Source organism: Schistocerca americana, chromosome 5 (assembly GCF_021461395.2).
Source record: "Schistocerca americana isolate TAMUIC-IGC-003095 chromosome 5, iqSchAmer2.1, whole genome shotgun sequence".
Classification (NCBI taxonomy): Eukaryota; Metazoa; Arthropoda; class Insecta; order Orthoptera; family Acrididae; genus Schistocerca; species Schistocerca americana.
In genome coordinates, this window is record NC_060123.1 from 350070622 (window position 1) to 350097746 (window position 27125).

Below are 27125 nucleotides of genomic sequence, written 5' to 3' on the forward strand. Positions count from 1 at the left end.
TTTCTGACGTTAAATCATTTATTTAGTGGTGGCAACTAAAAATTACACAGCAGAACTAGATACATTAGACACAAATGACAAAAGAATATGAATACACACTCATATAGCCAAGGAATTGTCTTTGAAGTTGCACTCTATTACGAAACATTATTCGGCGTAATGTTTTTTGTATAGAGTTTTTTTATTGCGATGTTGAAGTGTTAGTTCGAAAGAATCGGCGCTGTTTACGGAAACTTAGAGCACTCTCAATGAGTGGGTGCTATCTGTCAGTCTGCCACGTGTGTAGCACTGCTGCCCGCCCGGCAGCTGTGGAGATGTGGTGGGTGGGGCCCGGCGCCTACTTGTAGTAGCGGGGCACCAGCGGCAGTGGCAGCGACGGGAAGGCCCTGAACAGGCCTGCGACGGCGGGCGTGCGACCCGGGAAGAGCGTGTCGTAGGGCACCGTGCTGAAGACCGCCTGGGCGCGCTGCAGCATGATGCCGGCCAGCCACTTCTCCAGGCTCGGGCGCAGCTCCTCAAGCACTGGTCCAGCCACGCTGTTGGCGAACGCATTAGCCGCTCTCTCTGTAAAAACACAACCATAATTATGCACTGAGGTGACAAAAGTAAAGTGACAGCGATATACACATATACAGATGGCGGCAGTATCGCATACACAAGGTATAAAAGGGCAGTACGTTCTGTGAGCTGTCGTTTTTACACAGGTGATTCATGTGAAAATGTTTCCTACGTGATTATGGCTGCACGACGGGAATTAACAGACTTTGAACGTAGAATGGTAGTTGAAGCTAGATACGTGGGACTTCTATTTCGGAAATCGCTAGGGAATCCAATATTCCGCGGCCTGTGTCAAGAGTGTGCTGAGAACACCACATTTCAGCAGAAGACATCACCTCTCACCATGGGCATTGCAGGAGCCAGCAGCCTTCACTTAGCGACCAGGCTCAGCTGCGTTTACATAGAGTTGTCAGTGCTAATAGACAAGCAACACTGCGTGAAAACCGCAGAAACCAATGTGGGACGTACTGCTAACATAGCAGTTTGAACAGTGCGACAAAATGTGTAGTTAATGGGCTGTGACCGCAGACGACCAACGTAAGTGCCTTTGCTAACAGCACGACATCGCCTCGTGGCCACATTGGTTGGACCTTGGACGACTGGAAAACTGTGACTTGATCAGATGAGTCCCGATTTCAGTTGGTATGAGCTGATGGTGGGGTTCGAGTGTGGCGCAGTTCCTACAAAGTCATGGACCCAAGCTGTCAACAAGGCATTGTACAAGCTAGTGGTGGTTCCATGAAGGTGTGGGCTGTGTTTGCATGGAATAAAGTGGGTCCTCTGGATGTTTGGATTCTTGGTGACCATTTGCAGCCATTCATGGACTTCATGTTTCCCCAAACGACAACGGAAGTTTTTGGGTGCCAACCTGCTGTTTTTGTGACTGGATGTCGGACAACCACCTGGTATCTGCCAACTACAGCGCTGCAACGAGAGCTGGGTGGAGAATAGAAGGCTTTACTAACAACTAACACCCTGGCTCGAGTACCCAACCTAGAGGTGATACACCCATGACCTCTACAAGTGGTGTTCCTGCCATGGAGAGCTACGTCAAGGACGTTGTCGGTAGCCACAGTGAGTAGCACCAAGATCGCATTGCTATGAGTGGACTGATTGTTTTTTCATTTCCCTTTGTGTTTAGTGTGCAAGAATTACGACTAGACTATGGCACTGCCTTAGGAACTCGAAGGTGAAATTTGTTAAATGTGGGAACCCACATATTTACCAGTTTCTAGAGATACCAAGGAGGATTACGCTGCCATGGACCCAGTGTGGTGCGCCCAATGTAAATTGCAAGGCCACAATGCGCCAGATCCAGAGTCAGCATCAGTTAAATGTGACACATGTCGCAGGTATGGCCATTATGTGAGACAGTATACCGAGTGAAAATGGCTCATAATTATTTGTAACGATTGGAAGTAGTGTTTTAATATTGTAGGTGGCTATATTGTTGTTGTTGTTTCTGTTTTCCTATTGTATTTATGGATACAGAGTCCACAATGTCTGAGTTAGAAAGGCAGGAGAGAACCACACAAAAGATGGTGCAATCTTTGGTATTAGAGATAGCTTAGTTGAAAGGCGATTATATGGAAATGTTTGATTTATGGGATTTTGTAACAGAGGATGGGGCCTCATCCAGCTTCATCTCTCCCTTATTAGATTCTGTTACAGTTAGTTCGGTTAGTCCCTTTTCAGATAAGGCAGTGGATGACGTGTTAGCGTTTGCAGATGAATGTTGTCAGCTGCAAGGTTGGGTTTCAGGCTGGACGCACAGTTGTTAAGATATCCATGTTGCACTTAGTGGAGAAAGCAGAGACATGTCATGTGTGACGAACAATTAAGAAATGCGCTTTCATCTGAGCGGTCAGGATCCTCAGAGGACTTAAGTGGGACACAGAATTCGAAGAGGCATGATGAAAAAAGTACAGGATAAAAAGAATGTCTCCTCTACCGATGTTCAGGTGAAATTCAGAAGGAAGGGAAATGTGGAGTCCTTGGGCACCAAGAGTGGGACTGTAAGTGTAAGAAGCAAAATGGAGAGGGAGACAGTATAGGTAATTAGACATCAATGGGAGCTCCAAATCCGCCAGACAGTGTTCTCAATAAGTTTAGATGAAGCAAAGACGTATGCAGAGGCAGTGTGTTGTTTAACTGATGTAACAGGTGGTAAAAGCACCTGGACCTTCTGGTGAAGAGATAGTTGAATTCCCACGTTTTATATATTATGTGGGGTAAGGGATGGTGATGTAGGGTTATAGTGCCATGAGTTGGCACATTTTTGGTGCAAAGTGATCTGTGTTGTACACTAGCGCCACGCCGCAGTGGTGACGAAAAGCAAGCTCATCAGCAGCTCGAGCAGTCAGCATCACCGAGCAGTGTGAGATGGACAGAAGGAACTTCTAGTGATGGAGTTGTCAGCTGGTTGTCAGGCGGATTTGGGTACGTCAGCTGAATGGAACTAATGTGGGTTCTGCTGGTTAATACCGCTTCCTGTGGTTTGGAAAGGAAAGCTATTCAGTTTGTGCTCGCTGGTGACATTCGGTTGATACATGCTTGTGGGACTGCATGAATGAGTGATGCAGTCGGACGCTGTGGGGAAACGATAAGTGCATTCTGTTAAATAGACTTTAGCACAAGAGAACGTATCTTCCATTAGTTTTCTGTTTTATGGTGAGTAGAATCCACCCTCCGTTTATGTACAGTGCATACAAGGGCACTTAACTAATGGGGCTTCAGTTACTAAGTATTGTGGTCTGTTGCTATGATAAGAGGGTTTTATCAGTGTGATGATTAAGGCCGCACAACTGTTGTGCTCTGTAGGCATGGGAACACCGTTTGTATACTATTACTCTACCTTGCATGGCTCTTGGAGTCGTACCAAGTTACAGTTAGCTCTTCAGACGTTTCAGTTTGTACTGTGCATGAGATTGTGTTTGTGTGTGTGTGTGTGTGTGTGTGTGTGTGTGTGTATGTGTGTATTTTAGCCTAGTGTAAATGCAATGTAGTAATAAAAGCTGAGACAAGTTTAGATTTTATTTGGAGCACACAAACTATCACTGTCGTTTAGAGACTGACAGTCGAGTTCTGAGTTGGGTACCGGGGAAACCATGAAAAACTGGGCCATTTCCACGTGGGATATTAGCGTTTAACTTCGAGATAGCTAATATTAGAGGAAATGATAATATAATTACCGATACTTAGAGTATGTTTTTCGAAACAGACATGGAAAATGGGAATTGCCACACACTATTAACCTGTTTCTCAGAGCTATTCAAAGGACCTGACTCCACTTTTTTGAGCGGGGAGTGTGTGCCGACTCACCATATCTTTGGTGTGAAGCGATCTGTGCTGGAAACTAGCGCCACACCAAGACAGTGACGAAAAATGCGCTGGCAGCGGGTTGGGAAGTAATCAGCACCTAGCAGTGTGAGAGCGATGGAAGGATTTCCAGCAAAGGAGTCATCAGATGGATCTGGGTATGCCAGCAGAGAGGAACTACTGTGAGTTCTGCTGGATAATTCTGCTTACTTGGGTTCGGAAGGAAAAGTTGACCAGTTTGTGCTCAGTGGCGACATACCGATGGTATATGTTTGTGGCACTGCATGAAGGACTGAGTCAGCTCAATTGAATGATGCAGTTGTACACTGTGGAATCGGTTCGTGAACTTTGTTAAGTAGACTTTAGTGCAGGAGAGCGTACCTTCCAATAGTTTCCTGTTTTATGCAGAGTGGCATCCACTGTGTGTTTACGTTTGGCATTTACAGGGGCACGTAACTTCAAAAATGGTTCAAATGGCTCTGAGCACTATGGGACTTAACATCTGAGGTCATCAGTCCCCTAGAACTTAGAACTACTTAAACCTAACTAACCTAAGGACGTCACAAACATCTATGCCCGAGGCAGGATTCGAACCTGCGACCGTAGCGGTCGCGCGGTTCCAGACTGAAGCGTCTAGAACCGCTCGGTCACATCGGCCGGCGGCACGTGACTAATGGAGCTTAAATTAGTATGTACTGTGCTATGTTGCTGCGATAAGAGACTGTATGGCGACAGAGGCCGCGCAATTGTTGTGCTCTGCATGTGGGGGAACGCTCTTCATGCACCATTACTGAATCTTGCATGGCTCTCGCGGTTGATACACTTCTTCTTCTTCTTCCGTGTCCGGATGCACCAATTATATCTTCCCTTCCCAGTAATTAGCAACGTAGATTGCTTTGTCATTGACTTTCAAAATATCATCTTTAGTGCATGTTATAGACATGTCTGGGCAGATCAGTAGGTGGTCCAAGTCCTGTGTTGCTCCGCATTCACACCTATCGCTATCACTGTAACCCCATTTAAATAGGTTTGATTTGCACCCAGTTACTCCAGTGCGCAGCCGGTTTAATGACCTCCAAGTTGTAAAAGGTAGTTGAAATCCTGCAGATTTGCCTCGGGCATGGATGTGTGTGGTGTCCTTAGGTTAGTTAGGTTTAAGTAGTTCTAAGTTCTAGGGGACTGATGACCACAGCAGTTGAGTCCCATAGTGCTCAGAGCCATCTGAACCAACCAAATCCTGCAGATCCCTCCTCAAGTAGTTCCATTGTGGAGTGTGGCACCATTTCTTCCCAGAGAGATAGTCGCCTTGCGACGGGCTTGGTGGCGAGCTCTTCAGTAGTTTCCATGAAACTCCTGCGGGATTTCAGCCGGACACGTTGTTTTCGGTGCATATACATCGGGTGTCGAGGATCATTCTTTTGTTTTGATCTTTCGATCTCGGCGGCTACTTGTCTGCGGATAGTGGGTGGTGCTATGCCTATGATGGGGTAAATGATGTCTGTGGGAGTTGGTTTGAGGCATCCTGTAGCAATACGTACAGTTTCGTTTACGGCGACGTCAACTTGCTTAGCGTGGGCAGAGTTCCTCCAAACTGGCGCCGCATATTCCGCAGCTGAGACGTTCCGGAGCACCAAAACCAAAGGTTGATACACTGAGCTCGTTCGACGTTACAGTTTGTGTCTTCGTGGTATAGATTAAACCTTGAAAAGGAGACATTACATACTTCCGATGTTATCTGTATAGGAGATAGTGTGTTTTCATTAAATTATCGAGTGCTGTAACTGCGTTTTTCACTAACCTGGCCATCATTTTTCAAAGATTGTATTGACAATATATGAGGAAGAGATTTCTGGTAAAAGATGTAGCAACTTTCCGTAAAGTTTTGTTAAAATGTCAGTTGGGTGAAAACAATGATAGCACTTAATTTTGAAAAAGTCAAGGAACTGCACTACGCAAAATGATAATTGACTACATGATTGTCTAATGGAAATAGGAGCCGATCGTGTCATACAAAATACTTGACATTAATAATGCATCAGAAAATGGAGGCTAAGTCGTAGGCAGGTTACTGTCATATTGGAGTGTGGCTGTGAATGAGATTTCTTTCAAAATACTTCCATGGCAATTTTCGAAATACTACTCAAGAGTTTGTAATTCCTTCTAAATTCAGTCAAAATGTTTATAGAGGTTTTACAATGAAGAACAACGTGAAAAGTTATTATATCCTGACAACAATGTGTAATGTCACACAAAAAATCGGATTAAAACTTTCCAAATAAGAGTAACTGTTTACTATTGAGTAGGACAGTTAGTCATAGCAGAGATCCTCTACTGGGTACTCACCAAACTTATTTCAGTATTTGTGAGTCACTATGAGTCATATTATCATGATACCAAATACTCTTAGCACTTTAATCTAGTAATGAACAAACATGCCCAATCCCACATGGCAACGTTCTGACAGGTCGATCGCAGCTTTCGGAAATTAATTCGAATTAAGTTCACTTGACAGAACATTAGACATCCCCTTGAAAGAGCACACTGTTTGCTTCTGATCGCTGAAGATGGTGTAGAACTGGTTCCTCGACAGACGGCGTAGTTCACGGTAGTGAAGTAGTGTTTATATGAAAGTCGGTTGTATGGAAACAGTGCACTAGGATGGGTTGACATGAAGACATAACGGAATGCCTTCAAGAAGCCATCGTATTTGGAGGTGCCCGTGATCACACTATGAATGAAGTTAAGCCATTTGTTGATTAGCAATGAAGGCAATCCAACATGGCTGAGAGGAATTTTGTACCACTCGCAGCCATGTCACAATCTTTGAGAACACTTATCATAAAAATATTATCATAAAAAGATCCTAAGCGGCGGTGAATTAAGTGCCAGTGAATTCAGGTCACTTCAACCAGTTCTCAAGCAATGAATATTTGGAGTCGGGCATCTTGCGGGACGCCATTGTTGACAGCGGCACATTCAGGCCCAAGTATTCGATGGGGCATAAATCTCGCTGAAACTGGACAGCAACTGACTAGGGACATGCAGTAAACTTGGAACGTGACACGATTTCGCCCTTTTTCAAATGATGCTCAGCATCGAATGCACCAACAGGCCAATGAAACATTTAACCCACACTGTATGCAAGGTGAGTTCAGACTTGAGATGACGCTGTATTTGTGTGTGTGTGTGGGGGGGGGGGGGGGGGGGCGAGGGGGGGGGGGAGGTTGTACTGTAACTTGGGTCCATTCATTCAGGTTATCGTGAACATGAATCAGAATGTTTACTTCAACATTCTTGCTACCCAAATATGTGGTTTCTCCTACGTCTTCCTGATGAACATGCTGTGGAGATTCCTTTACTCATATAGCTGAACGTACACGCCCTTAGTTCAGTGAACACTCAGACACTTCATCGCTTCTCGGCAAGCCGACTAAACGTCCATATATACTATGTGATCAAAAGCATCCGGACACCCCCGAAAACATACGTTTTTCAAATTAGGTGCATTGTGCTGACACACACTGCCAGGTAGTCTATATAAACAACCTCAGTAGTCAATAGGCATCATGAGAGAGCAGAATGTGGCGTTCCGCGGAACTCACGGACTTCGAACGTGGTCAGGTGATACGATGTCACTTGTGCCATGCGTCTGTACGCGAGATTGCCACGCTCCTAAACATTCTTTGGTACACTGTTTCAGATGTGATAGTGAAGTGGAAACGTGAAGGGACACGTACTGCACAAAAGCGTACAGGCCGACCTCGTCTGTTGACTGACAGAGGGCGCCGACAGTTGAAACGGGTCTTATGTGTAATAGGCAGACATCTATCCAAACCATCACACAGGAATTCCAAACTGCGTCAGGATCCACTGCAAGTGCTATGATAGTTAGGCGGAAGGTGAGAAAACTTGGATTTCATGGTCGAGCGGCTGCTTATAAGCCACTCATAAGGCAGTTAAATACCAATCGACACCTCTCTTGGTATAAGGAGAATAAACATTGGGCGACTGAACAGTGGAAAAACGTTGTGTGGAGAGACGAATCACGGTATACGATGTGGCAATCCGATGGCAGAGTGTGGGTATGGCGAATGCCTGGTGAACGTCATCTGCCAGCTCGTTTAGTGCCAACAGTAAAATTCGCATGCGGTGGTGTTGTGGTGTGGTCGTGTTTTTCCTGGAGGGTGCTTGCACCCCTTATTGTTTTGCGTGGCACAATCAGAGCACAGGGCCTACACTGATGTTTCAAGCACCTTCTTGATTCCCACGGTTGAAGAGCAATTCGGGGATGGCGATTGCATTTTTCAACACGATCGAGCACCTGTTCAAAATGCACGGCCTAAGACGGAATGGTTACACGACAATAACATCCCAGTAGTGTACTGGCCTGCACAGAGTCCTGACCTGAATCCTATAGAACACCTTTGGGATATTTTGGAACGCCTACTTCGTGTCAGGCCTCACCAACTGACATCGATACCTCTCCTCAGAGCAGCACTCCGTGAGGAATGGGCTGCCATTCCCAAGAAAACTTCCAGCACCTGACTGAACGTATGCCTGCTAGAGTGGAAGCTGTCATCAAGGCTAAAGGGTGGGCCAACACCGTACTGAATTCCAGCGTTACCGATAGACAGCGCCACGAACTTGTAAGTCATTTTCAACCAGGTGTCGAGATACTTATGATCACATGGCGTATTTACCGCATAGGAACTGTCTGGGACAGCGAGTGGGATGTAGCAGTAAGCATCTCCGCAGTTTGGCAGCACTACCGAACCCAATCATCAATGAGTGTAGTCGGCTGGATATGCAAGCCTGAAGGCATCGTAGATTCTCTTCCTTGGCGAATTGATGGCATTATCAAAGCAAGAGGCCACCTGGGAGTGGCCAAGGTGTTGCCTAACGCGCTTGTCGTCGAATTTGGAACTGCAAGTAACGTGACAGCAGTTTTTAAATCATGCAGGTTCTTACCGAGCGGCGGGAACTGGCCGAAGAGTCCGGCCACTTCGATGGAGAGGGTGCCGGGCTTCAGGTGCGCCTCTGATGAGCTGAGCTGCAGGTAGGTCTGGCCGTCAGGACCCACGGACGGCGCTCCGCGCAGAATCAGGTCCAGCGTCGGTCGGACTGCAACGTGGGAAGTGGCGCTACACTCTCTTCACTATTCAGTATCCTTACAGTAATTACCGTTGCTACATTTTATGGGCTTCAAGGAAACGACATATTCCGTCTTGAACATATGCCACAGAACAATATGGAGTGATAAGTGGTCCTTGCTACGTGACAGGAGCTGAATGAGAAATTAAAATTCTGAGGGACGTTTCCCTGGACCATTCAGGTGTGAAGATATTAGACATGTAATTGGATCTGAAGTAATGACCGTTCCTGCGTTACTTACCAATAGTGACCTTGAAGGGCCCACTTCCCCTCAGTGGGATTCCCATGATTTCAGCGTCTGTCGTCTGGACTCCAGTGCCTACGAGCTGGGAAGGGAACGTAGACTCGATACGGATGGTATTTGTTGTCAGATCCACACTGCAAACACACATTGTAGTCGATTCAGTTAGCTCTTCCTTCCAGTGTGGTAGCAGTAAAAAAATCTAACAATTCGAACTGGAGTGTGCTAAAATAAAATTTTGTAGTAGATTTAGTTTTACAAAGCACTACATTACGTCGAGGAGACTACAGCATTATGCATATTATTTTGAGCCGTGGTCGCCTCGAATCGATCTTTCAACATCGAAGATATTTGCATAGGGCTCAATGCGCTCACCGCGTGACGGCAGTGAGGTGGTCGGGAGAAACTAAGGCGCCTGCCGCGAGTGCGCAAAAGAGAGTATTCGACCATCCAGTATTGTGTTCTGAGAGTCAGGACGCGAGTGGCTCGACACGATAACGCATGGGTGGCCACCGGTCGCTTAGTGTGGGCCAATATTTTGGCTGTGGAGTTCTGCAAACAAAATTTACTGCTGAAGACGCCCCTGAGAGTCTTGGAGTCTGTCCTGTAGTCTGCATAAGAGCGCTGCTAAACCAGAGGCTTGGAACAGTGGCGGTGAACTGCACTACGGTCACTACTTCTTTAAAGCTCATAACGATGTCTGCCGATTATTCGCAGTTAACTGATAGTCGTTGTCGCATTATCATGACATAACTACTGGCGTTAGTGATTAAAATTCTTCTGGGTATTATGTCGCGTCACTACTAAAAACTAACAACAATAATAAACAGGGCCCTGAGGAAGGCCGTTGCAATTCGGCCGAAACGTCGGTTTTAGTTCATTAATGTTGTTAGTTTTTAGAAATGAGTCGGCATAGTACCCAGAAGAATTTTAATCATTATGACACCGCCCGCGGAAGCCTACGTTCCTATACTGCCGTTAATGTTTGCTAATCTGCTCTGTGTCTCTGTGAGCCGTTCTGATTAGTGGTTAACTTGAAGCAAACTTAAACTGCTTCTGTGGACGCTAAACTCATATTTATTTGGCAATGGACTGCGATCCGTTGAAGGACGTTTAAATTTTTGTCCGGGTTTGACAGAGTTGTGCTTGATTGTACTTACTAGTTTTCAAGGTTCTAGCTAAAGTGTTATTGGAGGTTATCTTATTAAATTCAGTTGGTATGTTACAGAGATCTGTTCATCGTGTGATGTAATTGGATTTTTGGTGTGTCTTAGCACTAAGGACCGTTAATGTCATTATCACTGTCAAACTGCTGTTCCCTTTAACTGAGACACGACGGTTTATGTGGTACCAGCGAGAAGCATCTTTCATTGTATTCTGTAGAAACTGATTCTGCCTTCTATTATTCTTTTTCCTTTAAGTTAGTCAAACCACAGAATTTTGGTACAGCAAAACATATATCTAACTTTGTCAGTTTTTAAGTCATTAGGGGTTAGCTTGGTTCCTTTTTTACAGTGACTGAATTTAACGTAGAGATTAAGATCTGGTATGAGCGCCGTTTTTTGAAACTTGCTACTTCATACTTGCTGTAACAAATTTTCGCTTAAAATTAAATCCTCGTAAAGCGTCAGGTCGTTCAGGATTTTTAAATTCTGTGCCTGTAAATTAGAAATACGAGGGTTGTCCAGAAAGTAAGTTCCGATCGGTCGCGAAATGGACACCACAGCGAAAACCCGATGAAGCTTTGCACATACGTGTTGGGTAGTGGCTCTAGTATGACCGTAGATCGCATCAGGATGCTCTTTCCAGTTGTGAACGCACTGCGATCGAGTAAAGGTGCCTAGAACAACGATGTCTCCCGCCAAGTAGGAGGGCCCGCTGAGAGGCTTCGCCTTAATGAATGCACCCCACCTTCCTTCTTCATGGCATTTCTCAGCTGCACTCTGCAGGTGCAGAGGCTCCTGCAGCCTTTTCTATAGGAAGTGTTCGATCACCCACAAGACAGCCCTAATTGGCTCGTCCTGAGTTTCATCTCTGTTCACATGAAACGCTGGATACGAAGAAAACACTAGGGTGCAAACTACGCGCTACAGACCAGCATAGAGAATTATCGGAAAGCACAGGCGACTGCCTTTTATGACGATGGTGTTGGAAATTTGGTATAACGCTCCAACAAATGTCTAATTCGGAGTGGCGACTATAAAGAGAAGTATCTGGAAAGTGTAGCTAACTCTTGAAAATAAAATGTTTCTGATTTTTCACTGTGGTTTCCGTTTAGCGACCGATCGGAACTTACTTTCTGGACAATCCACGTAGTATTGTTTTGAGCCATATTTCCTCTTTAAAGCTAATGTAGTAGCAGTGCATCTGATTCAAAAGAAAAAAAGTTGCCTATAACTTTTATGTTTTCAATTTTAGTGGTGTTAAAGTGCCAAGTATCTTTCTACTACGTCTCTGGATTAAAATAAATGTTTTATAAATATTAAAGATTTTATTCTGGCTAACCAGACTTTACCACTTCCAAATAACCTATATTTTGCTTCACTTGCCATAAATAAGCAGTTAAAAGGCCTCATATTTATTGTCCTTATTTATCGTGCTTATTTATAATAAGGTACTTGTAGTGCTTGCACTGTGTTATGTCAGGCTGTAAGAAAAATGAGTTTAAAAAAATGTTCAAATGTATGTGAATTACTAAGTGACCAAACTGCTGAGTTCATTGGTCCCTAGACTTACACACCACTTAAACTAACTTATGTTAAGAACAACACACAGACACACACACACACACACCCATGCCCAAGGGAGAATTCGAACCACGGGCGGGAGGGGTTTAAAAAAATTACACTGTGTAACAGACCGTGCCTTTGTCTTGTCATTTCCTCAGACATCCCGGAAGGCTGTACTGAGAGTGATGCTAGTGTAAGGCATTTTGAACATCATATTTTCGTTCAAAGATGTGAAACATTGGAATAAAATTTCAACAGTCAAGATCGCTAATTAAAATTTTATTTTTTTGGTCACTAGTTTCGGGAAAACTAGGTTGCCCTCATCCGTTCTGTAAAGCATATGGATTGCAAATTACAATCATAACAAGGACAGAAAAGTCAGCATCTATCGTAATATGATCTGTGTTTTTTATTGCAGATCTAGATTTCAGTTAACAGTGCAGCTGTCATCAGTGTTACAAATATAAATAAAACAAGAACCAGATACAGAAACAGCATATTGATCAAAAGCCATGTCACAGTTGTACATTATTAAAATTCCATAATTACGTACCGTTACAGGTAGTCATGTGGACTCAGCGTAATTATAACAACACACAATTCAATATAACTTAGACATTGGCAAGCGTTAGTCCAACTGAGCCTACTGTTTACAGCTCCATACAGCAAACTTCGGTTTACATTATACTAGATAGCCAGCACCTATTTAAATATATTTGGATATGTAAACAGTAGCCTCAGTTGCATTAATGCGAATTGTGTACAACTACGACACGGCTTTTGATCAGCATGCTCTTTCAATTTCTGATCCTTGTATTACATGTATTTATAGCTCTAATGATAGCTGCACTGTTAGCTGAAATCTAGGTCCGCAATAAAAAAGGCAAAAGCTATTAAGACCTATACTGACCTTCTTTTCCTGGATTACATCACGGTCTTGGGGCACAATCTTTCCCACGGAATCGAACATGATGAATCATAATCAGGTGAGAACGATAAGGTAGGGTACATATTTCCACAAAAGGATACACACAAAATATCTTATGCAGATACATCTCCATCGCGATTACAACATATCGTCTCAAATCATGACACGTCATTCCAGGAACATGCAGAATGTAATGGACGTTTATAATAAAACAAGATTTACATAAAATATCACTATTACTGCACCGACCACAGAAGTTCATGTTCACACAACAGATGAAAGGAGACTGAAGATCACAAGTCTAAGCAAAGATATTAAGAATTAGGAGCAGGTGCACTGTAGTAATAAGCATACAGAAATACGATCGTAATTTTTAAGCTTAAAGAAGTAGTTACATCCAAGTAGTCGACCAAAGGATGCAATATGTTCATTTTAGCATGAAATTATATAACTCAAGTAATCAAACCAGAGTGTATTCGAATCCTAATTTTAAAAAAAATCAATATAAAACCCGTCTATGTGTTTACAAATAGTCATTAACCCGAGTGCTATCCAAAACACTTGACCCTACCTTTCTGTTACCAACAGAATGGGAGGCAGAAGCCCCAGAAGAATGCAGTTTTTACACGCGACGTTTTGGAACGTATTAGGCAGCGCATGCTGTCGCATGCGTACTGATAGCAAAATTCCTTATTTAAAAAGTTCTTAAAATTAAAAAAAAAATTAAAATAGTTATAAAATTACGAAAGAACGTATTGTATATCAACTGTACTACCTATTGCCTATATAGTCACATTAGTTATTTCAAGCGTAATGTGGAAAATACGTCTCCATTGGATAAGACTACATATCACTTGCATGTCTAGGTGATAAGAATACAGAAACAATGCGTGAAGTACATGTCATAATGTATATTGGTAACAAAGGGAACTACTAAAATATTGCATTCTAAAAGTATCATACAAATCACTGAACTATAGGCCAACACCAATATAGCTTACCGACTAGGTGATAACATAACGTGGTACTCGAAGTCTTGCATCTAGTGCAAGATAAGAAATTAGTTAACAAATAAGTGAATACAAATAATTTGTAATGTAGTGATATAAGTACAGTATTAAAGTAACTGCGATTACATTCTATACAGATGTCGCAAAACACCATAAAAGATCATGTTAGCACGGGGTCTTGTGGCCCTTGTTACCTACATGCTTGTACATCCTGCATTGCGTTTATACTCTTATCACCAACACTTAGAGCGACCATATGTAGGATTATTCACAGACGATATATTTTCCACATTGTACTTGCCTTATATCTACTTGACTATATAGGCAGTAGGTAGTACAATTGATACACGTTTTAGAATTTTGAAAGAACTTTTAATTTAAAAATGTTTAAGAATTTTTTATGAAAAAATTAAAAAAGGAATTTTGTTATTCCAATATACTCTTGTTTGCACTACTTGTGCTATGTAATTACACACTGAAATGTATAAACGGTATTCTTTGTTCGACTCCTTGGATGTAACTCTTCCCTTATGCTTAAAATTTGAGATCGTATTTCTTTATGTTTACGCGTACAGTGCCACCTGCTGGTAGTTCGTTACATCTTTGCTTTGACTTGTTATCCTCAGTCTGCTTTCATCTGTTGTGTGAACAAGAGCTTGTGCCGTTGGTGCGATATGCTTGATATTTTATGTAAATCTTGTTTTATTATTGACTTGCGGTTGCATCACTTCACTGTTCCTGAAATGACGTGAGTTGGCACCACTTTTCACGACTTGTAACGACTTGTCACGATATATTATACGTATGATGGAGATGTGCTGAGATACATTTGCGTAATGTATTTTGTGTATATCTATTTTGTGACAATATGTACCCCACCTAATTGTATCTGACCTGATTATGATTGTAATTTGGGACCTATATGCTTTACAGATCTGATGATGAGAACCTAGATTTACTGAAACCGTTAAAAATAAAATAAAAAACTATAATCAACTATCTTGGCTGTTGACATTTTTAATTCTATATTTCACGTTACTGTAGACCGCCCTCACATTTGAACTATATCAAACATATGTAATTCAAGTGCCGGCCAGTGTGACTGAGCAGTTGTAGGCGCTTCAGTCTGGAACCGCGCGACCGCTACGGTCGCAGGTTCGAATCCTGCCTCGGGCATGGATGTGTATGATGTCCTTAGGTTAGTTAGGTTTAAGTAGTTCTAAGTTCTTGGGGACTGATGACCTCCGATGTTAAGTCCCATAGTGATCAGAGCCATTTGAACCATTTGTTCAGGTTCTGAATCGTTTGTAGCGACCTGATGAAGGCTTTGTGGAGCACTAATGTATGACACAAAACTGCGTAACTGCAGACGGCCCATACAGGTTCAATTTTATGTGCTTACAGCTTCTCAGAGAGAAAGAAGAGAGAATAAGCAATTTAGCATTTTTATACTCACTGTAGTTCATAGGTGATTATTGGTGAGTGAAAGCTTCTGCATGCATAGTAACGGATCTAACAAGTATCCCATTAAGGAATAGAATAAAGAAAGGAAATTCGCAACTTAATAAAGTTTATTCGATGTTATTTTAAATGTTCTTTTGTTTGTAGAAGCATCTTTTGGTCAGGGCTCTAAACTGTAACTAACGTTTATTTATCCATAACTGCTGAGAGCTCCGATTACGAAAGCGCATATGACCAAAATTTAACTTTCAGCTTTTATGTTACCAATTTTTTGCCTTTGAAATAAACTCAGCTAATCACCGAGATTTCACGGTTTGATCTTTGGATAAGTGAATCGAACTCATTAATCGTAACAAACGATTGAAAAGTAATCTTCGCTTTAGCAGAATATTAGCAGCAGCCACAGAAAATGTACCTAATGCTTAGTTGCTAGGTACAATTCTATCAACAAAAAATTTTTAAACGTAATACCGAGGTGATCTTCTGTTTACCACTAAGCGTAAAATCTCATTTGCAGTAGCAAGCTATCCATGAATATGAAATAACTTCGATATTTATGTTTTCATGTATGCGACCTAAACATGAGAATTGTAACGTGGCCTCTACAATAGAGACGTAGCTTAACAGACGCTTCATTGGTAAAACAAAGCACTTGAGATAGAGAAATAAGATTATTTAGTAAGCTAACTGGGAATAAGATAATATTATAACGACATAAATTATCTTGAATATGACTCTGTGGAGGTGTAAGGGCAATATGGCACAGTAAATAGTGTTCAGTATTGTAGATTAAATCTGTGCACAAAAATATTAAAAGTAAGAATTCACTGCGAACTAGCGATACGGGTAATTTCTCAGTGTAAAACTACGAGAGGCATTCAATAAGTAATGCTACACATTTTTTTCTGAACGCAGGTCTGTTTTATTCAGGATTCCAATACACCATATTATTCCCCACTCTTTTGGCTACGAAACCCTATTTTTGAACATAATTTCCGTTCAGTACGACAGCCCTACGCATCCTTGCTTGGAGGGCTTGTAGGCACGCATGGTATCACTTTACTGGTCGACGTTGGAGGCAACGTCCTGCTACACAAGTAACCTCTTCATTATTCATGCAGTGCTGTTCGCGGAGTGCACCCTCCATTGGGCCAAACAGAAGGAAGTCTGAAAGTGCGACATCCGGACTTTATGGTGGATGAGGAAGAACAGACCAATGAGGTTTTGTAAGCTTCTCTCGTGTGTGCAGACTTCTGTGAGACCTTGCTCCGTAATGGAGAAGGAGAGGTTCGATTGCATTTTTGTGACGACGAACACGCTGAAGTCGTTTCTTCATTTTCCTAAGGGTGACACAATAGACTTCAGAACTGATCGTTGCACCACGAGGGAGGACATTGAACAAAATACCTCCTTCAGAGTCCTAAGAGACTGTCGCCATGACTTTATCGCTGAGGGTGGTTCTTTGAACTTTTTCTTCGGAGAAGAGGTGCTGTGGCACCACACCATGGATTAGCGTTTCCTTTCCGCTTCGAAGTAATGACCCCATCGTCTGTGACGACGTTCGACAAAAAATTATCACGATCAGCTTCGTAACGAGCAAGCAGTTCTGCACAGACAGTCCATGGTTGTTCTTTATGGTCTTCTGTTACCCCTGAAATCCAGCGGCACACACCTGGCGAACGAGTGTGTCAGACTACCAAAACAGACGTCCATCTGTGCAAGGAGTCGTTAAATTGTGATCCGTCGATCACCTAGAATGAGTGTGTCCGCATTTTCGAGCACTCTGTAAGAGTCGCAGCTGTTTGTAGCCGGCCGCCTCGCTGGGGATCGGACAGGTTTGCGCGATATTTTTACGATGGCTGACGCCTCGCCCAACGATTCACCGTGCATTTGTTCCCTGCCAGGTCTCCGCAGACATTCTGCAAACGCCTATGTGTATCTGCGATGCTCTGGTTTTGCTCAAAAAGAAACTCAATGAGAGCTCTCTGCTTGGAACGCATCTCCGTTGGAAACACCATTTTGGAGGCTACGTATAGCGCCGCTACCTAGAGGAACTCCTTGAAACTATAGAAGCCGAAGAGGGAATATTCCATGATGTCTCTTAACAAATTCTTAATTTTTTCGACCGAAACTGTCCGAGAAAAAATGTGTTGTATTATTTATCGAACTCCCTTCGTACGTTCAAAATCGAGTGATGTACTCAGTTATCAAGAATTACGGTAACAGTGTGTGGAGTTCGTGCTGGAATCGCACAGGAATGCTTCACGAGAGTAAGAGATGCTGAGGGTTGGCGTCTACTTACTGCATGTCTTTGACGATGACACTGGAGAGTCCACTGAGGGAAACATCGTCGAACTGCGTCTTGAGGCTGGGGGAGCTGTGGATGAGGCTGGGCAGGTCCCGCAGCGGCTCTATGGGTTCAGCGCCGATGTTGGGCAGACCTGCAAAGCAAGAGGATTGGACGGTTACTACAGTTTTCAGGTTCTGGGTCGACCAGAAGGCGCGCATTACAAGTTAGCAGCAGTTTAGAGCAATGGTTTTTTTTGTTTTTACTTCGGTATATTATTGTTAACTCAGTCATTAACCATAAAGTTGAGATGCTGCAGCTCTCCCTTGCGTCATCATCGATCTGACTTATATAGAGACCTGACCTAGGGATTCTTTCCTCTCATCACCTCTACAACTAAAATTTTTTCCAACGACTTAAGTCCCAGTCATTCTGTCTATTCGACTCATCATGTTTTTTTAGGCATACTTTTTATTGTATATTACTTACTCGAACAATCTTCAGTAGCCTACAGGTCAGTACACTTGAAGGGCTTCTAATCGTTCCATTTCTGTCTTCCTATTGTCCCCGTTTCGTACTAATACAGAGAACAGAGATACGCTCCAAATATTTTCTTCCATGTACATTTATATTTTGGGATGTTAGCAGGTGTTTGTTTTATAGAAGCTCCATTGGGCAGTGCAGTCTTTGCTGCTGTGCCCTCCTCTCATCTTCCTTCTTTATCTATTATTCGAATCTACTTTCAAGACATAAAAAATCATCCATGTCTTCATTAAACACACGACTCATCTCGTATGTGGTTTCGGTGATCATTGCTATGTCATCCCTTAATAGTACCATGCTGATTTTCTGTCCGTGACAAACTTCTCACATCTGGACGTACTACATTATTTCAACATACAAATATGTGGCTATAAAAATGTATACCATACAAAGTAGTCATTTTCGCTCTTTAGTCTCTGGCTACCCTTTGTATTGTACACGTACACTGTCTGAGCAATGTATTCGGACACCCTGTGTAATACGGAACTGATCACCACATGTCACAAGACGCTGACCAGCCTCTATAAAGACGCTGGCAGTACTGTGCTGTCTACAGAGGAGCAGTAGCAGCAGACTGCGAAGCTTTGGACATCTCAGTGACTTTGAACGTGGATTATTCATTGGGTATCACCTGAGGAAAAAATCCATCAGGGACATTTCAACCCTTTCACAGGGCCCAAGCCGACTGTTGTGACTGTGAAATGGAACCGAGACCATGCAGACCTCGTGTATTGAAGAACAGGGTCGATCGAACATTGCGGAGGGTACACATAAAATATCGCATGAGATGAGCGCGCAAGGAATCATTCGTGAGTTCATAAGTGTCACGAGCGGTCAAGCTAGCACAATAAGTGTGCAGTGGTTTAGCAGCTCCTCATAAGGCACATATTTCTGTATTCAATGTTAGCGACACATGAGGTGAGGTGGAGGGCAGTGACTGGAAATGAGTGATTTGGAGTGATCCGTTATGCTATACTTAGTGACAATATGATGGAAGGATTTGGAGAATACCTCGAGAAAGTTACCTGTCGTCAGTTGTAGTGCTAACAGTAAAGTATTAGTGCCAACAGTGAAGTGAGGAGAAGATGGTGTTACGGTATGTGGGTGTTTTCCGTGGTTAGGTTGTGGTTGCCTTATTGCACTTAACGCCAAACGCGGAATGATATGAACACATGTTGCGGTGCAAAGTGGAAGAACAATTGGGAGACGATGACTGTTCAGTGCAGCCTGTCACAAAGCAGCATCTGTGAGGCAATTATTTATGGTTAATAACATTTCTGAAACGCCAAGAGACCCAATCTGAATCTAATACAACACATTTGGACTGAGTTAGAACGTCGACTTCACTCTAGACTTCGGCGGCCAACATCTGTACATTCTCTGGCTTCGGCTGTTGATGAAGAAAGTTCTGTCATCCTTCAACGGACATTCAGACATCTCGCTGAGAAAGACCCCAGTAGAGGTCAAGCCGCCGAAAACTAGAAGGGTGAAGACATCCCATTAATGTCTATTAATAGGTGTCTGGATATCTTTGATCAGTTAGTATACATTTTACATACGTTTTACTCTATTCATTCTTGGTTCCAGCAATATGTTGTTATTCTTAGCACTTGTATATCTATCTTCATAATTGTCTTATCATATTTTGGTTTTCCTGAAGTCGAGATGAGTTGGGAACAGGGATATTATATATATCTTTTCAAGCTCTCAACGATACTATATAGCCAGTACCTTTTCATGTTACATTTGAAGAGACATTGCAAAGAAAACAAATAATGTTATTTTTTCAAGAGAGAAATCCAAAACCTAAATGAGGGACGTAGTTGTGGACAAAAGGAAAAGTAAAGCAAAAGGAAAATTAATTCAACCACAATAATCACTAACTGAAAGATGTCAATGTGATTTTCACATACAAGAATTAGTTACTGGAAGTGAGAGAACATCAGTACACAGAGAAGATCACTAGGAAGGTTTAAAAACCATCTGAAAAGATGATATTCATTCCCTGATACACTGCTGCTCTAAGCAGTATTTTGAGCTTCCTAGCGCTGGAAAATTCTTAAGTAAAGGTCCCGTGAACATGAAAGATGGTTTGAATACCACAGTGCTTTACTAGGCTAGTTGAGTCCGGATGTCCCATGACATCTCCCTAATTCCACTGATGAAAACTTCACCTTTTTTTTTTAAATATAGAGTGTGGCTGATAGACACGCTGAGATATCGTGCCGGCTCGTCTGAGCCTCTGAAATTGTTTTATGTTGGTTTATGAGTACGATGGTGATGTAATAGAAGCTCCTACGCCTTTAAATAGGTGGATTTTAGTGTCATATAGACATTATATAAGTACCAGACTATGAAACCAGAGGCCCTGGGTCAGTCAGCCCTTCCACTGTATAAATGACTGGTATATGTGAAAAATGCCTAGTTTCTCTGTGCTTAAAAGTTCACCGATGAGCAAGAGCTATACGACTCCATCCTCAGGAAACTAGTAGAGGTGCACGGTGTAATCGATATCCACAAAATAGACTTCTTCAGTTTATCCAGAACCTAAACATACACGTTCATCGGATTCTTATTTGTAATACATGCAAACGCTCCAGAAGGATTTAGATTGTGTTAGTTGACAATCATGCTTTAATAGTATGTGAAGGTTCGCGTAATTTTTGTAACTGAATTGTTTTACTTTGTGTTTCTCAACTTTTTGAAGACAAACAACAGACTTACTGAAACAGAAGTTCACTTCACCCATCCGATGTTTGACAAGACAAATATTCGACAAAAGCGGATCATTAATTTTGACGGAGACTCACCAATAGGTCCAACAATAACTTCATATGTGTCTCAGAAGTGCACGGATACATCAACAGTAAGTGAGGTATGACTACATGACCAAACCTCAACTAAGGGTGGTAATACCATGAAGAAACAGTGTTGCTTAAATGGCACGGCCATATATGTTGAGCTTCTGACAAAGCAAAAGTCAAACTTCGTTTCTACTATTTCACAAGCCGCCTTAAGGTGTATGGCGAATGGATTACATGGACGTGTTGGAATATTTGTAATACTTTATATGGAGAAGATTATGTCCTGTCACATTATTCGTTTTTGTGGAACCTAGTTTAGAGTGTATCCGTGGTTACGGGCATGTCTGCGCAAACCCGTATATCATAGGTGTTCGAGTTTTGCTCAGATAACTTCACGGTGTTAGATAAATATTGAATCACCAGTATTGGCATCTGATCACAGAAAGACTTAGTTTCTGTTTCGCTGTGATTAATTTATGGTCATAGAAAAATTGTGTATATACGAGGCAAGTTTTTTAAGTAAGTACCGTTTTGAAATTAAAAAAAAGACGTGCTAAGATATCTCAATAATTTTATTTTTACATGAAAACCTGTACCTTAATCTACGCACTGACGCCATTGCAGTCTGATTCGTCATTGTTTACGTTGTGTACTGAGTGTTTAAGATGCCTCCGATTATCGTGAGTCTCGCCGACTGTGAAGTACGGGCTGTTATAAGATTTATTAGTGCTAAAGGCCTAAAAGCGATCGATATTCATCGTGAGATCTGTGCAGTTTACGGAGAAAACATTATGAGTGATGGAATGGTAAGAAAGTGGGTGAGAGAATTTGAAGATGGCAGCACAAATGTGCATGATGAATAACGGAGTGGGCGTCTTTTGGTCGTTAATGAAATTTTGATGCACGAAGTGGACAATAAGATGAGAGAAAACAGATGCTTTACGATTTAATCCTTGGTCTTCAAGACGATGACGAAGTCAAAACAGTGGTGACGCAGTGGTTAACAAGTCAGGTGGCAGACTTCTATGAGGAGGGTATTCAGAAACTGGTACAGCGTTATGACAAGTGCCTCAATATCGACGGAAATTATGTAGAAAAGTAGATTAAGGTACAGGCTTTCATGTAAAAATAAAATTATTGAGATATCTTAGCACGTCTTTTTTTAATTTCAAAACGGTACTTACTTAAAAAAACACGCTTCGCGTTTTGAGATAACAAAGGATCTAGTCTTCAAAAGCTCATGGTACTACACTTAGAATTGTCTGGACATTCTCAACAAACATATGGATACATAGTGATATGTCTCTCAAGAGGAATTAAAGTTGATAGGATCATCTTGTCACCATAGAGTCACCTGTTAATATAACCTAGTATTATGTGTACCATTGGAAGTGCCTACTTTTATTTGCTAGAACGCGACCAATCTGTCGGTTTGCTATGACAAGTGTCTGTTGTACAGTAACTACTACAGCAGGGCAGCTTCAGCATACAGTCAGTCAGGTCGCTGTAAACGACAGTGTGTAAGAAAGTTAAAGAACTGACAGGAAACTTAAATCATGAAGCATACAGAAAAAATGCATAATTTGATATTTAGGCATAAAGCTTTGTAAAACTATGATTTGAGTGGTAAAACCCATAAAGTCCGACTCTATAGGAAAAACAAGAGGGAAGTGTAGAGTGGCGTCGTGCACTCACCATTGGCCAGTTGTGGAATCAGATGTTGCACGTTGGCGCGCACGCACTCCTGGAAGTCGGGTGCCCCAGCATTGCACGGGTGATGGCCGGCCAATACTGCAAGCAGAGCATTGCAAAACTATGACATTCATGAATTATTTAAATATGAATCATTATCATCAGTTCTTGTGCTGTAAGGTGCAAACGCAATCCAGATAAGACTGTAAGAAGCTGCGAGTTTATCATATGGAAACGCAAATCGAAAGTGTAGAACATTAAAGAATGTCACTGAAAGAAGTATTTATCAGCAGCAAAGTCAGTGCAATCAAAAGATATGGCCATTTATATCACATACTTAGATAGTTGCAAACTCATTCATCAAAAACTGTAGGGTACTTCCTTTTGACCTAGAATCATGAAATTTTGCAAGCAGCAAGCTTTCACAGTGAAAGTAAGGGCAAAAACCGAAACTTCTTAATTTGTAATTACATCACACGAAAAATAATTTTTTGTCATTCGTTATCCGACTGTCTGTCCCTCCGTTTGTTAGGACCTCTTCTTCTCAATAAGGGTAGACGTATTACGTTGAAATTTACGTCGCCTACTAAGGTCTATGGTTCCTTGGCGGTGTAAAAAATTTAGGCTTATAAGCCAATGCAATCAAAATATACGGCTATTTGTGTCATACATATTTTGATACTCGTAAACTCATTCATTAGAACTTATCGGGTTAACCTAAAATCATCAAATTTGGCAATAAGCAAGGTTTCACAGCACAAGTAAAGGAAAAAAAATCCAAAAATTGTTAATTTTTAATTATATCACTCGATAGAAATATTTCTTTTGTCATTTGTTATTCGACTTCAAACTTAAAACATTCTCGAAAGTACTGGAATTCCCAGGACCGATATCTTGCCTGTATCAATGTTGTTAACAGGCAAAAGTCGCCGAGATTCCCGTCTCCCGATATGGATGAACAGCCATACACAGCCTCAGAGCACGAGTCTTACTAGCACCTGGCCAGCTTTTAAAAATTTAACAGTACTGTCTTCTTAAAGCTTAGCTGTAGTAAATAGAGTATGTGGGGTCATTAAACACATGCAAATTGTACGTAATAAAATATGTTCTGGTAATTTGCGAACGGAATAATGAGCTGTCCAGTTTCAAGTCTGAAATAATTGTATCTACGTATGTCAAATTTAAAAAAGAACGCCATATCGACTTGGCGAACCACGTGTTGAAAGGGCGCCAGAAGTTACACAAGGGAAGGTAACTGCTGAAAATCTGTTAGTTAACGGCTGTTGGGGTCAGGAAGCACAGTATTCTGAATTACGGAAAAAGTATCGAAGTATATGTGATGTTAAAAAGAAAAGTATGAAACACAATTTCGACAGAAACTTTTCAATATAACCTGCTAGGCAGTACGAAAGGGTTCTAAGTGAGTGAGTTGACAGCTTGCAGGCTTTCCCTGAATAAAAAAATATGATTTATTAACTATTTCTGGAGGCTTACGAAGGACAAATAGAGAAACGTTAGCAGATCGTTATTATAATTCTACAGCACTTGGGAACTGTCAAGGTTGGCAGCTCCCATCCAACTCTGCAGACGAAGAAATGAAACCTGAGTTACTTACTTACTGGGTTATTATTACCGGTGTCTGCGATTAAAGTAGTATTATAATTCTACAACACTGGGGAGCTTGGCAGATCCTATCTGCCCTGACGAAGAAGATATAAATGCCAGTCTCTTACTTACATATTTGGGATCTTATTATCGGCGGCTGCGATCAAAGAGAGTCCTTTTGCAATCGTCTTTTTTTCCAAGAAATGCAGATACCTGTTTCTTTCCAAGAAATGCAGCTGCCGGTAGAATGCGCATGCTTCCCAATGAGGTGACATATGAGGCCTAAATTCTCCAATAACTTTCTACATCAGATGAACATTTTCGTGTTCTCTGTAACACTATGGGTTAGGAGGGGTAAACTGTATCAGTGGGAAAGACTTCGCTTTTATTTTCCCGTTGCTCGATATCTTCATTTTAAATTACAGAATAACATATTTGAATCGTCACCATAAGGTCTCTATTGCTCATTTAATGATTTCAAAATATATTTTGACTGAGGATGTTGAACGAAAATGCAGCAATCCGTGAAAGTTGTGTATTTATTTTCAGACTATTTGATCAGTTGTAAGACTCAGATATCTGGCTGATCCTGTCTTCACTGTATCCTCCAATTAGAATATTGATGGAGTTCCTACATAGTGTTTCTTATTAGAGGCAGGTCATGCGAACTGCCGATGCACCTTTTAAATTTGCTTTTATTATGCTTGTCGGAGACTAATTACATGGCTTTCTGGGCCCTTAACAGATTCATTACGTTGCTACCTTGCAGAAGTGAAAGGTAAGTTTTGGTAAGTACTGACCGACATCGGTTAGTGCTCAGTTCACGTAAACCGTGTCAGCACTTTCGAAACTGGCACGTAAAAGCATTTCATTGTCGGAGTGAATGGTTAGAATGTTTGGTATCTTACAAAGGTCTATGTTTATATGCTACATGGCTACACAGAAATACTAACTTCGTTGTTTAGAAAGCCTGAACATCGTGTCGGTAAGAGCTAGTGAAGATACTTCTGCAATTAGCAGCTGTAATTAGCATTTACTGGGTATTATTAACTATCTATGTAAGATAGCCTATTCGTAGATAAGCGCTGAATGTGCTGAAAATTCCGCTTACGTAACGTGATCGAAGCATTTATTTAGATGTAAAATGGTTTCTTAGTCTTCCTGAGACATCTCCGGTAACACATAAAAGCTATTGTGCAATAAAGGGAGCAAAGAAGAAAGAAAATAACGAGGATAAGAATGCAAAGATATAAATGAGAATACATACGACATAAAAATGAACATTGACGCTTTGTGGAGGTCAAAACTGAAATGAGTTACATTGGTCTATTGGCTCCAGTCAGAGACACTGCATTAGTATGGCGCAGGATACATTTCAAGAATTAGTGAAACCTGACGCTATACTCAGAAAGTTGATTTGCTAACGCTGAATTCTAATGAAACATCGCTACGAAAAAGTGGCAGCTACTGTCACAAATCATTCGAATTTAACGAGACCACCTAGCTGATGATACGAATACGCTTCATTAAAGATCTTGTGACCGATTAAAACTCATAAAATACATTAACAACCAAAAGCCTCGCTGTTAACAGACAAGCAGAATGTGGGTAGTTTTTTCCGGTCCATTTTTCTGTTGTTCCGAATGACTATCACTGTTGAGCAACAGGAGACAAAAATGAAATCATTAAATTCTATATTAACTCAGTTACGAAATTACGTCTTTGATACCGCAGTACCATTGATACAAACAAGTTCACAGTCTACCAAAGTTACAGACTTGGATACTGACCGAATTCCTGCAGACGACTTTTCAAGCAAGTATTGATGATAATAACTTATGCAGAGAATTTGTTCTGTCGCAAAAATAATAATAATCGATTGATGAGAACAATATCGGATGCAGACTGAAAGAGATCAAGAAAAGGATATGAAATCTCTAAATCTTGATTACCCTTCTCAGTTAGGGTGTTAGGCAGAAAATACTGCTCACTAATTACTTAGGAACATAATATGTCTAGCAGCGACGAACTGCAAAAATTAAAACTTCGTAAACGCGTTAAGAATTTATCGCTCAACGGACAGCTTTGGTGTAGAAATTAGAGCTATATCTCTGGTTGTCATCATACATTTGGATCTGTAGGGCTATACTTGATATACCTTCTACAGCGTGCCATATGTCAAGCTCACGATGCGTGACTTGCTAACTCGGCGTATTAGACATCACATTGATCTCTTGTACATTGTACTAATCATGAGAAAATTTCGACACTCACCGTGGCTGACAGAAAATACTGCGATGATAGCCAACAGCTCAATTCCAAGTGAGTTCATCGTGTTGAACGTGCCGGTCGTGCGTATCTCGGAGGATCGGAAGACACTGTAACGAAGACGACGTCCGGCGGCCATATATACCCCCGTGGAAGGCCGAGCCAAATTGGCGAATAGCAGCAGGCGTAGCGCCACGTTACGTACGCTACCATTTCGCCGTCCATTGAATAAGCAGCGCCCCCACCTTTTCGGCTGTCAAGAACGCCTGGACCCGTAGAGGCACTGGTTGACCGCCTCCTCTCCCCCCCCCCCCTCCCCCAACCCGCTGTAGCCTCGCTAGCTGCCACGCAACCCAACACCTATATGTGTCGCCAAGTGGCTGCCCCCGAGTTATGGCTACAGTATGGATTTCACACGTGGCTTCCGTTGTGACCTACTTCACGTACTGGACGCTAGCTTTATGGCAGCCGTCCCTCTGCTATTCTTGAGTCACTATTCAGAATCTATAAATTTTTCAGGAGAGTGTACT

General features: G+C 41.9%; 1 protein-coding gene across 1 annotated transcript; it reads right to left on the bottom strand.

Moving 5' to 3' along the window:
* Positions 1 to 26758, bottom strand: LOC124615801 (putative beta-carotene-binding protein). Its single transcript, XM_047143934.1, has 6 exons — positions 26602 to 26758; positions 22726 to 22821; positions 17699 to 17837; positions 9269 to 9405; positions 8845 to 8997; positions 1 to 564 (listed from the first exon to the last, which is right to left on the bottom strand). Exons 1-6 carry the CDS (start codon positions 26732 to 26734, stop codon positions 338 to 340), a joined length of 885 nt encoding a protein of 294 aa, XP_046999890.1. The 5' UTR covers positions 26735 to 26758; the 3' UTR covers positions 1 to 337.
* Positions 26759 to 27125: the final 367 nt, after the last annotated feature.